Source organism: Pollachius pollachius (genome assembly GCF_949987615.1).
Source record: "Pollachius pollachius genome assembly, chromosome: 15".
Classification (NCBI taxonomy): Eukaryota; Metazoa; Chordata; class Actinopteri; order Gadiformes; family Gadidae; genus Pollachius; species Pollachius pollachius.
Window position 1 is genome coordinate 7272885 of NC_136948.1, and position 15507 is coordinate 7288391.

The 15507-nt window shown below is 45.9% G+C and overlaps 1 protein-coding gene across 1 annotated transcript in view; it reads right to left on the reverse strand.

Moving 5' to 3' along the window:
* The window catches only part of fancm (FA complementation group M), a 29624-nt gene that overhangs the window by 1769 nt on the left and 12348 nt on the right, over window positions 1–15507 (reverse strand). The window contains 19 exon segments of the mRNA XM_079751922.1: window positions 1–64; window positions 67–400; window positions 816–912; window positions 1007–1530; window positions 2833–2942; window positions 3244–3409; window positions 4354–4464; window positions 4890–4958; window positions 5831–5913; window positions 6547–8755; window positions 9752–9931; window positions 10152–10303; window positions 10661–10913; window positions 11363–11569; window positions 13026–13216; window positions 13497–13601; window positions 13807–13899; window positions 14101–14233; window positions 14692–14823. The exon segment at window positions 1–64 is cut by the window's left edge and continues 11 nt beyond it. Of these exon segments, the coding sequence (XP_079608048.1) occupies window positions 1–64; window positions 67–400; window positions 816–912; window positions 1007–1530; window positions 2833–2942; window positions 3244–3409; window positions 4354–4464; window positions 4890–4958; window positions 5831–5913; window positions 6547–8755; window positions 9752–9931; window positions 10152–10303; window positions 10661–10913; window positions 11363–11569; window positions 13026–13216; window positions 13497–13601; window positions 13807–13899; window positions 14101–14233; window positions 14692–14823 (5213 nt within the window).

Below are 15507 nucleotides of genomic sequence, written 5' to 3' on the forward strand. Positions count from 1 at the left end.
GGGGTCCTCTCCACGATGAAGCAGGCGCGCTCGAACAGGCCCTGCAGGCAGGCGTTCACCTCTTGACCAGTCGTTTCCGGTTCTGAACGCCGGCCAGCTCCGACTGGCTGTGGCGCTCCGCCACCATGCGGTTGCTGAGCACAAAGTAGTTGCTGTCCAGCGAGCACACGTGCACGTTGATGGAGTGGTGCTGCCGCAGGCCGCTCACCAGGTCCGCACTGCTGCTGATGCAGCGGCTGTCCACCAGGATGCAGACGGTGGCAGGGGTGGTGGGGGTACTGTTGGTGGTGGTGGTGGTGGTGGGGGTGGCAGGGGAAAGCATGGAGGGTTTGTCCGTCGATAAAGCATGACCGAAAGGCTTGTAGGGCTGGGGACACGACGACAGGGTGGATGTGGTCGTCTAGGGAAGGAAACATCATATCACATCATATGGATCAGTGGTTTTGTGGTACATCAAAGGAGCTGTTTGTAACACCGCGTCCACTATCAACTTAATCTAATGAAGAAACATGTGTGATGTCATATAACATACACGTACACATACTAACGTAAGGTTTGCTGTCTCATGCAGGTTTAAATGGAAACGGAAAAACAACTAAACCCTGGTTTAACCATTTTAACCGAGCCAGTTAAACAAGTCAGCCGTGATCTGCCCATTCCCATTTACCTAAAGCCAATCAGCTTGTAACTGAAATTCCAAATGGCAAGCCATTGGCTTCAGCAATTGGTGAAATAGACATACAGCTATCCAAAATACACCATCCTTGTTTTTCTTTAGGGAGACATTGGACGACTCTTCAGACTGGTGAGGCTACCTGTGGTGGTTTCCGTGGGGCTAACATGGACTCGGACTCCTCAAAGTCGAGCTCCTCAGACAACCGGGCCTGGTTTTCTAACCTCTGGCGACACCTGCTGGTAGAAGTAAAGCATGTCACTCTGCATAAGTCCATTAGTCTGCTACCCTAAAGGATGGGGCATGGTGGATAGAAAAAGAACGACCGAATACCTTTCTCTAAACAAGCCCGTACTGGAAGGGAGGGGCGTCTTCCTGCTTAGGGAGGAGATCTTGGATGCTATAGTGGAGGAGGAGGAGGAGGAACCATTTTGTCGTTGTGGAGGTTTGTCCAGGGTCAAATCATTTAGTGCTGCAGATGGCTTGAAGAGGGTGGCGGCGTTGGAGTTAACAACAGCGGCCTCCTCTCCCTCCTTCTCCTCCTCCTCCTCTTCACTGGAGTCCTGAACCTTCACGATGCGTGACCGCTTGCCGGTCTCATCCGGCTTCGGCGGGGCACCCCTGTGTCCCGCCCCACGGCGGCCGGAAGAACCCGCCTTGGACCTCATGTGGTGCAGCAGCACCTGGCGCCTGGTGGTGTACTGCTTCCTCCCGTCCACGTACGAGACCTCTGGGAGAGCCACAACCTCATCCTCAGTGCCTCCTTCCTCCTCCTCCTCCTCCTCCTCCTCCTCCTCCTCCTCCTCACTGCCCACCACAAAGCTGTCCCTTGCATAGGTCTCGTCCAACTCGGGAACCTGGGGAGAGTGAGAGGAGAAGTGACGGGAATCAGGAAAGGCGGGCGTTGCAGGATAGTCGATTGGTCAGGTTGGGTTCCGGGTAGGGCTGGGCGATATGGGCCAAAATGAATATCTCGATATTTTTTTACTATATCTCGATACACGATATATATCTCGATATATTTTGAATCTCCTCTAGAGCACATCATAAATGCTCGAATCAACCATGTCTGGCATAATGTTACTACATGATATAATAATTCGAGTATTCCTGAAACATAAGTCTGCATGTAGATTACATGAAACAACATATTGTTTAAACTCATTAGTGCTTTCTATTGGAAGAATTTAGAACTTGCACATAAGAAAAGGAAAATCACAGCAAGTTAGATTTACCAACACAGCATTTATTAAAACCGTTAATTATTTTCGAGCAAAAACAGAGCTCAAAGCCGTTTTTTGATCCACATCTTCCTTTCGGTAGCCAAACCACTGCAAGACGACGGATCCTGTACTATCCTTTTTTTGAAACCAAATCCTCCGTTTCCATCATCTTTTCTGTCTCTCGCTGTTCTCACTCAACGGTAGGAGATGAGTGACCGGTCGCTGTTCTCACTCACCGGTCGCGTGTGTGACGTCACACACGCGACCGTCACACACGCGCGTAGAATCCTAGAATCTCGCGGGGGGAGTGAGTGTGTTAAATGCATATGAGTCTGTGAGGCAGAGAGCCACAGGAAAGAGCGAGAGAAGGGAACACAACGACTATGCCGGCGGCGGCAAAAAGAAACATTACGTGCCAATTTGTATTCGATGTTCGCGACAGGGGCATTTTATACATCGCCTGGAGAACATCTCGCGATACATCGCATATATTCGATATATCGCCCAGCCCTAGTTCCGGGTTCAAACCCTGATGATTGCGGTGCAGCTGTAGGCTGAATAAGACGAATAACCCCCGCCTTCTCTTTAACGACATGCCTCTAAAAATGCAGGTGACTGGGTTGCCTTGGATGAAAGCATCTGTAAAGTGAATCGTTGGCGAATTATCAACGCATTGTTCTCGCTTTGTCTTTGAACTTAAACGGCCCCTATTTTACCTCCGGGTGTGACTGCCCATGGTGATATCACCGGTGGGATTGTCCACCTAGATGTATGATGCATTGATAAGCCTTCAAGCCTCCAATGGTAGGCTTACTCATCCACCATGCATCCGTGTAAAAATAGATGACATCGCAAAGGAGGTTATATGTAGGTCTGAAAGTTAATAGCCGGCCATGTTTCCGACCCCCTTTTTAAGGTTGGAGTGTGGTTCAGCACCTGGGAGAAGATGTCCACGTTGTGGGAGGGTTTGTAGACCATCTTGAACCTGTGCCCGGCGGCCACTGGGCTTCTCAAGGACTTCAGATACATCCCGTGCATCTCCGATTCTAGAAGAGACAAAGGTGTTATGCATACGTTACGCATTGTTTACCTATTGGTACTTTTTTACACTCTACACATTGAATGTGATTGAATGGAGATGTGTCAGTCACACAACATAACATTAGTGTCTGGTCGTACTTATAATGGGGGTGTAAGATTAGAATCCGTGCAATAAGGGGTTCTTAATAATTGCTCATAGAATTAAATAACGTTCTACAAATACAAATCAATCAGTAATATGTAAGCACTTCACATAATACTGTTACTTTGACCACTAAGGGGGTCTAGTTAAGCTAATCAACTAACCACTGAGCCCCTGGGAAACGTTTGAGTTGTCCACGACGAAGCCTTCCAGAGACTGGTTGAGGTGGTAACCGTCCTCTTCGTCAGATGACATCCCCTCCCCCTCCTCGTCTGATAGCGCCACCTCCTCGTCCAGAAAGAGCCGCCCCCCCCCTCGTCGCTTGGACTTCTGATAAAAGGAACCATGGGAACCAAGATACACAATACAATACGGTAGTGTTTCATGGAAGCAGCGACTGACAAAGTGAACAACAAATTAAGAGGTTTAAAAAATATTTTCCTCATCTGCCATCGACTAGACCAGGGGTCGGCAACCCTAGGCACGCGTGCCACCACTGGCACAGGGCAGCATAATCATTGGCACACTTTATTGCACTTTATTCTGTTTTGGCATTTCCTCCCAGTGCAAATAAGTTCAAATTAGTTACAGAAAGCAGTGTTCTGAAATGGGATCAATTAATAGTTTTTAAACCTATGTTGTGAGTAATAGAGAAGAAAATATTTAAAATATTGTTGCAAGTGGCCTGTATGCATTGCCTTCACATGGTTTTGCAAAGCTGTACATGTCTTAAAGTTATTGATGTGGATGCTCCAACATTCTCATATATTCTCGTTTTTTACATTTCTCACAGTGCAAATATGTTTTTGAATGAGTTTCTGAATGTTTCTGTAATGTAAGTATAATTTGTAAGCCCATGTTGCAAATATAACAACCATAAAAACATTTAAAATGTTGACGCATGATTGTGGACTATATGGAAATAGTACAATTCCAGGTCTTCTGGAAATGTTTTTGGTCGCTGTGTCAAAATTCAGCTTAATTTTTAATATATTGTTGCTTAAGGCACACTCATTAACGAGGAAATGTCAAACTGGCACTGCATGTTGAAAAGGTTGCCGACCCCTGGACTAGACTATCCAAATGTTGCTTTGGTCGGTTTTATCGTAACAGTTGAAATTATAGGCAGACTAACATCAATGAACATGCCCACCAAGCCCGGGCCATGACGACGTGCATAACTCCAACACGCTCGATGTTATGTTGGGAGTCGACGTCTCGAGTAAAGTACGAGCAAAGTGTCTGATAGGCTGCTGTTATTTCCATGGACAGACCTGCGTTTTTCCCTGCTGTTGGATTGGCCTGGTGGGTCTTGAGGGGCGGGGCTTGTGCGAGTCGTTCTGGAAGTCATCGTCGGACATGGCTCCCTCCAGCACCTCATCGGACTGAACACACAGGAGAAGTTCAACCCTGACTAAAACTATTAAAGCTAAAGGTGCATTATATAGATTAGAGAGTACAGATATAACATAACCATTATATTAAATGATTTGACTATAAGGTATAGAATAAAGCTGTAGTATAATACAAAAAACTAACATAACACTAAGGGATAGGATGTCTAACTTTATTCAGCATTTTTCTTTATCATGATAACAGGATTTTCCCCAAATCGCTAAATATATTCGACTAGAAGGAGCACACAGCGAAACAAGATACAAGGTCAATTTTTACTATTTTGATCAGTATTATTTACATCAGCACAGATAAACCATATTCATTGAATTTTATTCAGTGATTTGTATAAAGGTTTTGATCAAATTAAATGTTAAACAAATAAATACCAATACAATATAACATCAAATCTTACTATGTTCAAAACTGCAACCTTCTTCCTCTTCACCATAACGGGGGAATCCACATGGCTAAACATCTTGGACTGCAGCAGCATACAGAGAACCAAGACACAAACGTAGACATATGCATAACATTTTACCCTTTTGTTTTCTTTCTCTAACATCCAATGTCCATCTGAAAGGAGGACCTAATTGTTTTGTGTTGTAACACTGGTATCGACTGGCCAGATAAGACCTTCGGCTCCAGTTGCCAAGCCAAGGGTACTTTCTGGCACCTAGATACAGGATATGGAAGTTAATTGAAACGCCCAAGTAGTCATCAGATAGCCACATTTTGTTATATAATTGTTTATCACTTAAAATCTATTATGTAATGGATGGATTGACCACCTGGTTGACGGCCATACTGGGTTTCTAAATGGGGGAGTACCATTGTGTTTCTGTGTCCATTGAATGCATTGACCAGGAGTGGTTTGGTAACATCATAAAGGCAAATGTGACATATATATAAGCACCAGGCTGTGCCAGCTTCAACACTGCTCCATACATTCACAGTGACTTTCCTGTCGATAATAGCGTCCATCGGGAATGGGCCATTGATTTGTCCTATCGATTCAGTATCATAGCAGGACAGTCGACTCTGGTCTACTGTGTTTGACACACATCCAAAAGCCTACCTGTAAGTATCATTTAGCAAGATGCCTATACCCCTTTCGGAAATCCACAGTGCGTTGCTTTGAGTAAAAGGGTCTGCTACATTTATTCACAGCAAATCACTTGTTTGATCCTAAACGTGTCGACATAGATATTACAAGTGTGTGACAGCAGACTGAACAAATGAATGTTACAAACCAATTGCATGTTGGTGAATGTTAGCAGATTGTGCGTTTGTTTACAAGTCAAGCACGCATATTTTATCTGACAGTGCTAGTTTGCATCAAAAGCATAGGCCCACCTCATTTGGTGAATACAGCGGGTTATCCCTGGTCGGACGTTTTCTCCTGTTGATCGGGGCCTTCTCCTCGCTGTCAGACAGAGCTGGGCAGAACAGGGCAGCATAATAGTGGTCTTTACCGCCTGGTCTCAAAGGGATATGTCAAAATATCTGTGAATTGCCATTTTCCTGTCTTACCCAGATCACAGCACGGAAAGACAAACTACGATCTTGTTGTGTTGTAACAGGCACCGATTTTTCCGGACATATCGGGAAATCTTTGGAAAGTGTAATTGCCTTTACATGAACAGGAGCTAGGCTACTGTAACCGTTAAGGTCAATGAAAGCGGCTAACGGAAAATCAAATGCTCACCCAGCGAACTCCCGTTTTAGATGCACAATGGTGAATTTAGAATCAAACAACTCTGGATCTGGGTAAAACAGGCAAAAGGCAATTGACAGATATCTTGCCAGATCCTTTAAACAAGGTCAACTACATTGTGCTCCAGCATTCATCCGTTTTAAACAAAGCTTGCTCTACAAAAAACGTTTTCCAACAAGCATTTTGTATTCTATACAGAGCATAAAGAAAAAGTTTTTTCAGACACAAGAAATCTTAACGAATCCTCATGAAACTCAAAGGCTGCACTGGGTAGCCAAGAGACTGATAGACTCGCACACATCAGATCACTTCAAACATGAGAGGATGCAAGAACTATTTGCAAGGGTAAACCCACCTGGATCAGCAGGCTGGCTGGGCAAAGGCTTGGCTCCCCTGCTGTCCTCCATGCCGAATGCTCTGGCCCGGCTTGTGTTGGGCCTCTTGGCCTCACTGCTGGGGCCCTCCTTCTCCTGCTTCAGACCGCCCAGCGGGCAGAGCGAAGGACCGGGGAGGAGAGTCCGCTTCAGAGTCCCCCATGCGATGGGGGACGCGAGAGGCCCGCCCTGAGAGGACAACGGTGTGGCCAGGATGTGACTGATTTCCCCCTCTCGGCGGGGGACCGAATGAGATATGGGGGTAGGTAGTCCGCGCCCACAGGACCCCGGTCTGATTGGTCCGCGGTGGCCGTGGAGAGGGGTGGAAGAGCCGGGGATGGGTGGCAGGGGCATCGCTGAACACACCTCACCTAGTTCCTGCTCCTTCCGGGGGGTTGAGGCATTCATGACAGATACAATAACCACATTCTCACCCTCTTCCTGCACTGCTTCCTCCTCAGAGTCATCCAGAGAATATCCCAGGTCAAAGTTCACAGGGAACAAATCACTGGAGCCGTCTAACGAAACCAAGTTTGGTTGTTCTGCGGTAGAAGCATTGTCAATACAACCTAGCCCGGCATGTGAAATGAGCGCGTCTGCTCCGTGGCCACTTGGTGCCGCGTTGTGCGAGTCTGGAGACGTTTCCGACGTGGTAGGCAGTGTCTTATCGTGACCGTGTAGTGGTGTTTTTACGACTCTGTGCGTGGGTTGCAGGCTGTGGGTCGCTGGGATCGCCATGGGCTTCGTACCAGAGAAAGAAGACATCTCTGAGCAGTTTGCCCGTTGTCTACGCACACTTTCGGTTAAGTCTATAGCGTCACATGCACTCACCACCGCAAAATGTGAGATGTTTGGTTCGGTGTGTTTCACGCCATCAGCGAGGTGTTTGGGATGTGGCAATGCGTCTTCCGCGAAGCTGTCCTCCGGTGTGGATAATTCCGGGATAGTCATTCGCAGGAATGCCTCGTCGTCGCTAAACAGATCCATGCTCTCGTCCAAGACGGTTGCATAACTCGGCCCGGCCACTCGACACGGGGCTTGCTGCTCAACGAGCAACGGTCCTGCTGGCATTTTCCCAGCGTTCACATCCCCATCCCGGCGTCCGACCGCTTCTTCGGTCCTTCTCCCCGTACACTTTGCTGCTTTGCCACGATCATCCACCTGCTGATTGAAATCCTGGTTGCTGAGTTCATCATCAACAAAAACCTCATCTCTTGGTCCATTGTGGTCCATTTCATAACCAAACACCTCGTCCCAGCTCGGGCTGTCGGCTACACTTTCAATTTCAGGTTCCAGAGGATTAAGGATAGGCTTGGAGGTACCGGGAACATCCCACGCATAGTCGGCACAAGGGTCGTCATTCTTCATCATGACATCCCCACAATCTATGACATCATCATCATCATCATCATCTAAATCGAGGTCAAAGTTGACCTGGATGAGGGGCTGATGTTGCTCTTCCTGTTCGCTCAGCACCTGTTCAGGGGAAGGAGGAAGTGAGGTAGTGATTGGGGGGTCAGGTGACCCAATCTCCAACATGTCCTCCTCTATGACAAAGTCTAAGGGTAACGGTGGGGGGGACCTGGACAGCAGCTCCGCCACGTTGGCCAATATCACCCTCAGACGCTCCGATTTCTGTCCCTCTGGGAGGGATTTGTGAGAGGAAGAAACCACGGGAACTCCTCTGGGTAGGTAAAACGTGGTCTGGAATTCAATGATTTCCTCGAGCCCTGGGTCATTGTCGTGGTCGCCGATGACGGGAGGTGGTTCACCCACGAGATCGCAGAGGGACGAATGATTATTCTCGGAAATGTTGTCGTCCTCGGGTTCAACGATGCAGTCATGCCGCGTCTCTGGAATCCTTCCGGGGCCGTGGTTTGACTGTCCTTCATCTCTGAAACCCAGGAAATCTGGGTCGTCTTCCATTAGAGGCTTATCCCGGACGGTGGTCGATGGCGAGAATGACCGGATCCCTCTGCCGTTATCCCTGACCTCCTCCTCCTCACCGATACCCTCCAGTTCGCTCGCAGACCGGCTGGAGCTCTTGCTTTTGCCCTTGGTGCCGCAGGCCTTGGGGTTCATCTTGGTTGGTCTCTTGGAGGGTTTCTCTGCCTGTCCGTCCTTGAGGAGGCCGATGACATCCCCCTTGTGGAGGTGAGGGAGAAGCTCCTTTTCGTAACTGCATCCTCCCTGAGCAAGACACATTCGATGCATATTTAATTTCATGTCAAGCCTTTATTTACACTCATAGGGCATTGAGGTTTCCCTCATTTACAAGGACAAATCGAGCAAAACAAATAAAATAAATATAAATTAAAAAAACTAAAAACAGTTGCAATTTGATGAGCTGAGATTAAATCCCAAACGTTCAAAAACAGTAGCATATGGGAGTACGCATATGCACATCATAATTTCAATTCAATTCAATTTTATTGTATAGCCCTTAATCACCATTACAGTCTCAAAGGGCTTAACAGGTCAAATATTTATGACACCCCCCTTTACCCAAGCCCCCACAAGGGCAAGAAAAAACTCCCTTGAAATTAGCAAAGGGATGTCATAGAAGGCATGTGTGTCATAAAACACACACGCCTTCATACACACTGACACATCACAAAACAGCAGTCGGGGCAGGATTCCAAGAAGGGATGCAACGACTATAGATTTTGATGGTACGATTAGTCGGAGGGAAAGCCATGGTTTGACGGTTTCACGATTATTATTATTAATTTATTTCCCAACACTATGGATGGAGAAAATAACAGCATTATTTGCCAAGATGCCTAACCTGAAACATAAAAAAGTAATTTTAAGCTGCTTTTGATAAAAATACTGCTAAATTACTAAGTAAGCAGCTATGTCATTGTTTTATAATATAGCATTGTGTGTGTGTGTGTGTGTGTGTGTGTGTGTGTGACTTTATTGTGTATTGAATCAGACATCTCTCTTGTCCATGCTCCAAAAATCGCTGCCTTCACATGCCACTCAGCTGACTCCTTCGAGACTTCTCTTTCACTGTTCATTCTTAGTTTTTTGATTGTAAAATAGTTTAGACAGTGAGCGCTCAGTCTTAAGCTCCTGGTTGTTTCATCTTAAGCCAGTGAAGGCCAGAATGCTCCTAAAAGAACATCTATTTAAATGATTTCTGAACAATGAGATCATCACCGCTGCTGTCGTGGTTCTCACCTCAGGGCTCTCTTCTCGCAGGCGGTCTATGAGCTCCATCACCTGGATGAAGTGACGACAGCGGGCCGAGTGGTCCACCGAGTGGGTGGGCATGGCGCGGTTCTGCCAGTGCCTCCACTCCCATAAGGACATCTCTCTGGCCCCAGGGCCACTCCCAGGGGAGTCTGTCGCCCTGGGGGGCTTCAGATAACAAGAGGGGGAGGAAGGGGGCCATTTTAAAAAACACTACAGCACACCATTACATGATTCTTTAGGATTAAATATTCAGACAGGGGAATGGAAGAAAGAAAGAAAGAAAGAAAGAAAGAAAGAAAGAAAAAGAATGAACGAACTAACTAACGATTAAAGAAAGAAAAATAATGAAACTAAAGTGAGGAATAGAGAATGGAAGACAGCTCACAGTGGGCGTGTGAGTGCACGGCAGGGACAGGAAGTGCGATGGCCTCAGGGTCGGCTGAGCCTCGTCCTCCCTCAGCCTCATGGTGGAGGCCCACAGGGAATACTCTGCCGGGCTCAGGAATCCATCCGACCTCACGCTGCTCTGACACACCGCTACAAGGCACACACATCATATACCAGAGCACGCATCAAAGAACACGCGCACACACACACACACACACACACACACACACACACACACACACACACACACACACACACACACACACACACACACACACACACCAAAATATAAGGAAACACACATGTCCAAGAAACATCCAGGGAAAGTGAAAAATATGTTTGTGTGATGCCTTAAAGTGCATCAATAGTGCATTCTCAAGTGTGCACAGGAAACCAGAAAAAATGTCCACACTGCAAACTTGGTCCCCAATTTAGTTGAAGCACAGAGAAAACCCAATTATGACAGGTTTGTGGGAAGTGGATGTGTGAGGGGTCGGTCACACCGACCTAGGTTCTGTGGGTGGATCAGGGGGGTCTGGACCTTGGAGCTGGATTTCCGACCTCCCGAGCCCCGCCTGCCGCCACCGCCGCTGCTGTCGCCGTGGTCGAACCGGCCGCTGGTGATGTGCATCTTATGCAGAGTCGGGGTCACTCCCTCGGGCAGCATGCGAGGGTTGTTGGGGTACATGCGGAAGCTGTTCTGGTTGCCCACGATGGACTTGTGCACGCTCTGCTTGCTGCTTTGGCTCTGGTTGTAGGTCTGTCGAGGAAAATATTTAGAATAGACTGTTTAACTTTTGTGAGCTCAATGTAATTGAAAATGTAAAAAAAAAAAATTTGCATGATTTGCGACAAAGGTTATTCAAGAAAGTCGATATTAAATAAATAAATTATATGCATGACACAGATATGATAGCTTGCTTATTCAAATATAGAACATTTGTGATTGCTGACCTTATTGAAAAGGCGTGTGTTTCTGTGTGTTTATCCGGTGCCGGATGTGTTGTATATTGTATTGTATAGTGTATTTTGATTGCGTATGTACTACACTCTTTGTGTAGTTATAGCGGTGTCTTGTAATCCTGTGTGGTGATGGTCCACTTGTGTGGTATGCCACGGAAATAAACATCATAACTTCAACATTACTCTTTTGGGAGGGAAGACAACGCTTGGTCCTCATCGTCAGCCTCTCACGACGCAGACGCTCACCCTCTCCTCGCGGCCCTCGGCCAGGATCACCACGATGCGGCCCCGTCGCTTCCGCCCGGTGCGGCCCATGCGCTGCACCAGGCGGATGGGGCTCTTCTGGGCGTCGAAGCACACGATGAGGTCCACCTCGCCGATGTCCAGCCCCTCCTCCCCCACGCACGTCGACACCAGCGTGTTGAAGCCCCCCTGGCGGAAACTACGCACCACCTAGGAGATTGAGGGAGAGATAGCTGAATGAAAGGTGTGAGGGATGTCTGTTGGTTAATCATTTTTAAACTGTTTACAGATTGGTTGCTCTGTATAGGGCTTATTGTTTTAAGTGTGATTTTACTTCTTATTTTTATTCTGTTTGTCACCTTATTTTTGTATTTTGAATGTTGCACAATCTCTGCAGGCACAACCACTTTTCATTTCACGGCATACCTTGTATATGTATGTGACCAATACAACTCTTGAGTCTTGGAGCCGTGCTACTATTGCAATGGATTTGAAAACGGCAAAAAATACTCAATTAAATGAACTGAAACCATTTTTTAAATGAGGTGTAAAGGTGTGATGTAGAAGGAGATTGGACTCAATGCTATCTTTCTACGTTGTATGTGGGAAGGTCAATTTGCCAGCATGTCAAACATCGGTAAGAAAGAAAGGTTTCCTACAGTTAAAACCAAGGAATATGGCAATATATACAAGAATAAATAATTAATACATCTGTGATAGCAGACCTGCAGTGAGCCAGGAGATTCTTAAAATATACATATTTAGCAATCCCAATACTAGGGTGGGAAACAAGAAGAAGGATACCAGATAAATCCCACATCCAGAGTTACAGCAGAGAATGAGGTTTGGATTTGTATTTTCATGCTGTCTATTAAAAATGCCCTATTGGAAGTCTGCCATGTTTTGGTCAAAACACTGAGCAATAAGAACAAGATGAACACGCGGAATGTGAAGAGATTGAGGATAGCAAGGACCTCATATTGACACACAAGCTCCTTCTTTGTGAGCTACATCTACAGTCGAACCCCGGGGCCACTCCAAGGAAGAAACAACCCTTTCTAACAATGGTTTTCATTGACTTAGTCAATTCAAGTTTGACATTTGTGTTGGGTAAATAAACTTTTTATAAAAGTCCTTGTTGGAAAGTATCGGAATAGGACCAGCCATTAAACCTGCAGAGTCACCTTGTTGGTTTCACTCATCTTTTTGTTCCAAATGTAAATTAACTGAAACATTAAAACATTTAGGTGATTTTGCTGACGTTTTTCATTCACACATTCACACACCGACGGCGGAGTCAACCACGCAGGGAGACAGCCAGCTTGTCAGGAGCAGTTAAGGTTAGGTGTCTTGCTCAGGGACACCTCGACACTCGGCTAGTAGGAGCCGGGGTTCAAACTAGCAACCTTCAGGTTACCAGTCAACCCGCTCTACTTCCTGAGCTACGGTCGCCCCGACAGTAGCTAAAACCCATCCATACATGCCTCAATCACCTAAGGAAATATTTTCTATCTCAAAATTGCCATTTGGTTGGTGGAGAAAAAGGGCCAGATAAACTCTGGTTCACAACAGTGATGGATTCAGTTAGAAATGCACACAGTGCAGCACAGGCCAGCAACGTGCTTTGAAAGCCAAGCAGAAGCCCAATATTTGCTTTCCTCCATACCTCTAACTGCTCCTTCTGGGTGAATCCTTTGACCCCCTTACCCGCCGAGGCCTGGCCCATAAAGGTCATGACCCTGATCAGCGGTGCATGCTGGTTCAACATGGAAGCAATCTCCTGCACACTCTCGCGGAAAGACGAGAAGATCATGACACGGGTGCTCACTCCTCCTTCTGCAGAACCCGACGTGGTCTCTGGAGAGAGAGACCCACAAAGAGAAAGAGATACACAGAGAGATAGCGAGACAGAGGGCCGAGTGAGAGAGAGAGAGAGAGAGAGAGAGAGAGAGAGAGAGAGAGAGAGAGAGAGAGACAGAGAGAGAAAAATAAGGCTTGACTTTGGATTTCGATTCAACAGCTATAAGTATCAGCTCAAATCAAAATGTGAACCCACTAAAATATATATCCTTTTAACTGAAACAATGTTGTGCTACTATCGTAGGTCCTCATAAAACTGGTGCCACAGGAGATTCACCAGTCTTGTTGGCGGAGTTCTCTGCCCATAGTCTGAAGTGCTGCAGGACAACCTCTTCCAGCTTCTTCAGTTTGGGATGACTGTAAATGAACGGCTGGTCAGGATCTACAAGTCATATCAAAAAGGTAGACATGTGTTGAGCAGATATATGTAATAGGTTGAATGTTTAAACATGAGATACAAAAAGGAAATGAGTCTTGCGGCACGTCATGTAACCCACAATGCGTAGACACGTCATCAAAAAAGGCTAGTGGATATCCTATAAGAGTGTTCTCATTTGAAGGCAACCGATTAGAGGCAAAACACTTACCAGCAGGAGACTTCATAAACATTGCTTCCATCTCCTTGTAAAGGTCCATGAAGACTGGAGTTCTCTGCAACTCATTTCGTGCCCTCGACATCACTAGTAACACACACACACACACACACACACACACACACACACACACACACACACACACACACACACACACACACACACACACACACACACACACACACGTTATACAGTAGATGTGAGTGAGGCATTGCCAGGCCTAGCATGACAAGAAGGATAGTAAGCATCATTAAGGATTAGTTTTTGTTTGGCATGCGGTAGACCTACCTTTGGAGCCGTCCATGATGCCCTGGATGAAGAAGAAGAGGGAGCGGAGGCCCATCTGCATCAGCAGCTCGTAGCCATGGCACAGGCTGATGGTCAGGGCGAAGTCCCCCTCCATTACACCCTGCTGGGGGCTCTGAGGACGGCCGAGAGACAGAGAGAACAGAGCAGCCTTCAGTACCAGCAGAAAGGAAATGGAGAAGAACTGGATCCTCGTGAAGGAACAGAACTCGGACAGTGTTTTGGAGCTGCTGTTTCGGCGTTTTATGATATTAGCAAGGCCAACTACTACTGAATGGATCATGATGTATACTGAGGCACCAGTATTTAGCATTTGTTATTGATCATTGATTTCTGATTTATATTGGTCTTGTACGAGTATGATACAACTGCAAATGCATACATGGAGCTGCATTTTTTGAAGATAGAAAACTAGATCTCCTGATACTACAAAATATGGAATGCAAAGGTGATTACTTACGAAAAACATTTTAAAAAAGAAAGCAAAACACATCTTTAAATCTTAAAATCCATTTGAGATTGAAATGCACAACACCAGAGGCTAAATACAATAACAGAATATGATGGCATTACCTTAATATGTGGCGGGGGGTTCTTCCTGAACTGCTCCCTGGCCAGGATGACCTGGTACTTGGTGAGAGAGCGCAGGTCCTTGTGGCCCATCACTCGGTTCTGGGTCAGACGAGACGTAAACTTCTCCATCACCTAGGTGCCCCACACACAAAACACACCATATCGTATTCAAAAACCGTATCAAAAATATTTACAAATCCATATTGATATCCAAATGCTGTACGTCTCTCTTGTAAAGTAAATAAAGTTAACAAAATGGGTGACAGCTTTTGTTACATGTGAACCAGATTCTTGCAGATAAGTGCATCAGAGCAGAATAAAGATACAGAGGATGGTGCTATTTGTTAAAAAAAAGTTAAAAAAAGTTAAGAGAAAATAATTCTCCATTTTGACTTTCAAATGTGAACAATAATATTTTATACTTTTAGACAAAGTGTACAAGGCTGTGTATTAGCCTGTGTTCTGGGAATGGTAGTTCCTACTGAACATCTCTGAAGTATGAAATAATGATTACAAGAGAGTATAAATTCAGTCTACAATATGTATTGCATGGATTAAACAAAAGACACGATTTATGTTTTGCCAACCAACTTCCCAATTCACAGATACACTATGCTTTTATTTGACTTTTAACTGCCCATTAAAACAAATACTTTGGAATAGCCAGTAGGGCTTCCGGCCTCCATTCTCCATTTCTGCCTGTGGGCTGGCAATCTACCAGTGAAAGAGATTGCCTACAGCAGGAGATCCTCCAAGAGTCAAAAGAACAGGGTTAGATTTCCGCTTTTAATTTGGCTGACCTTTCTGAAAGCATCA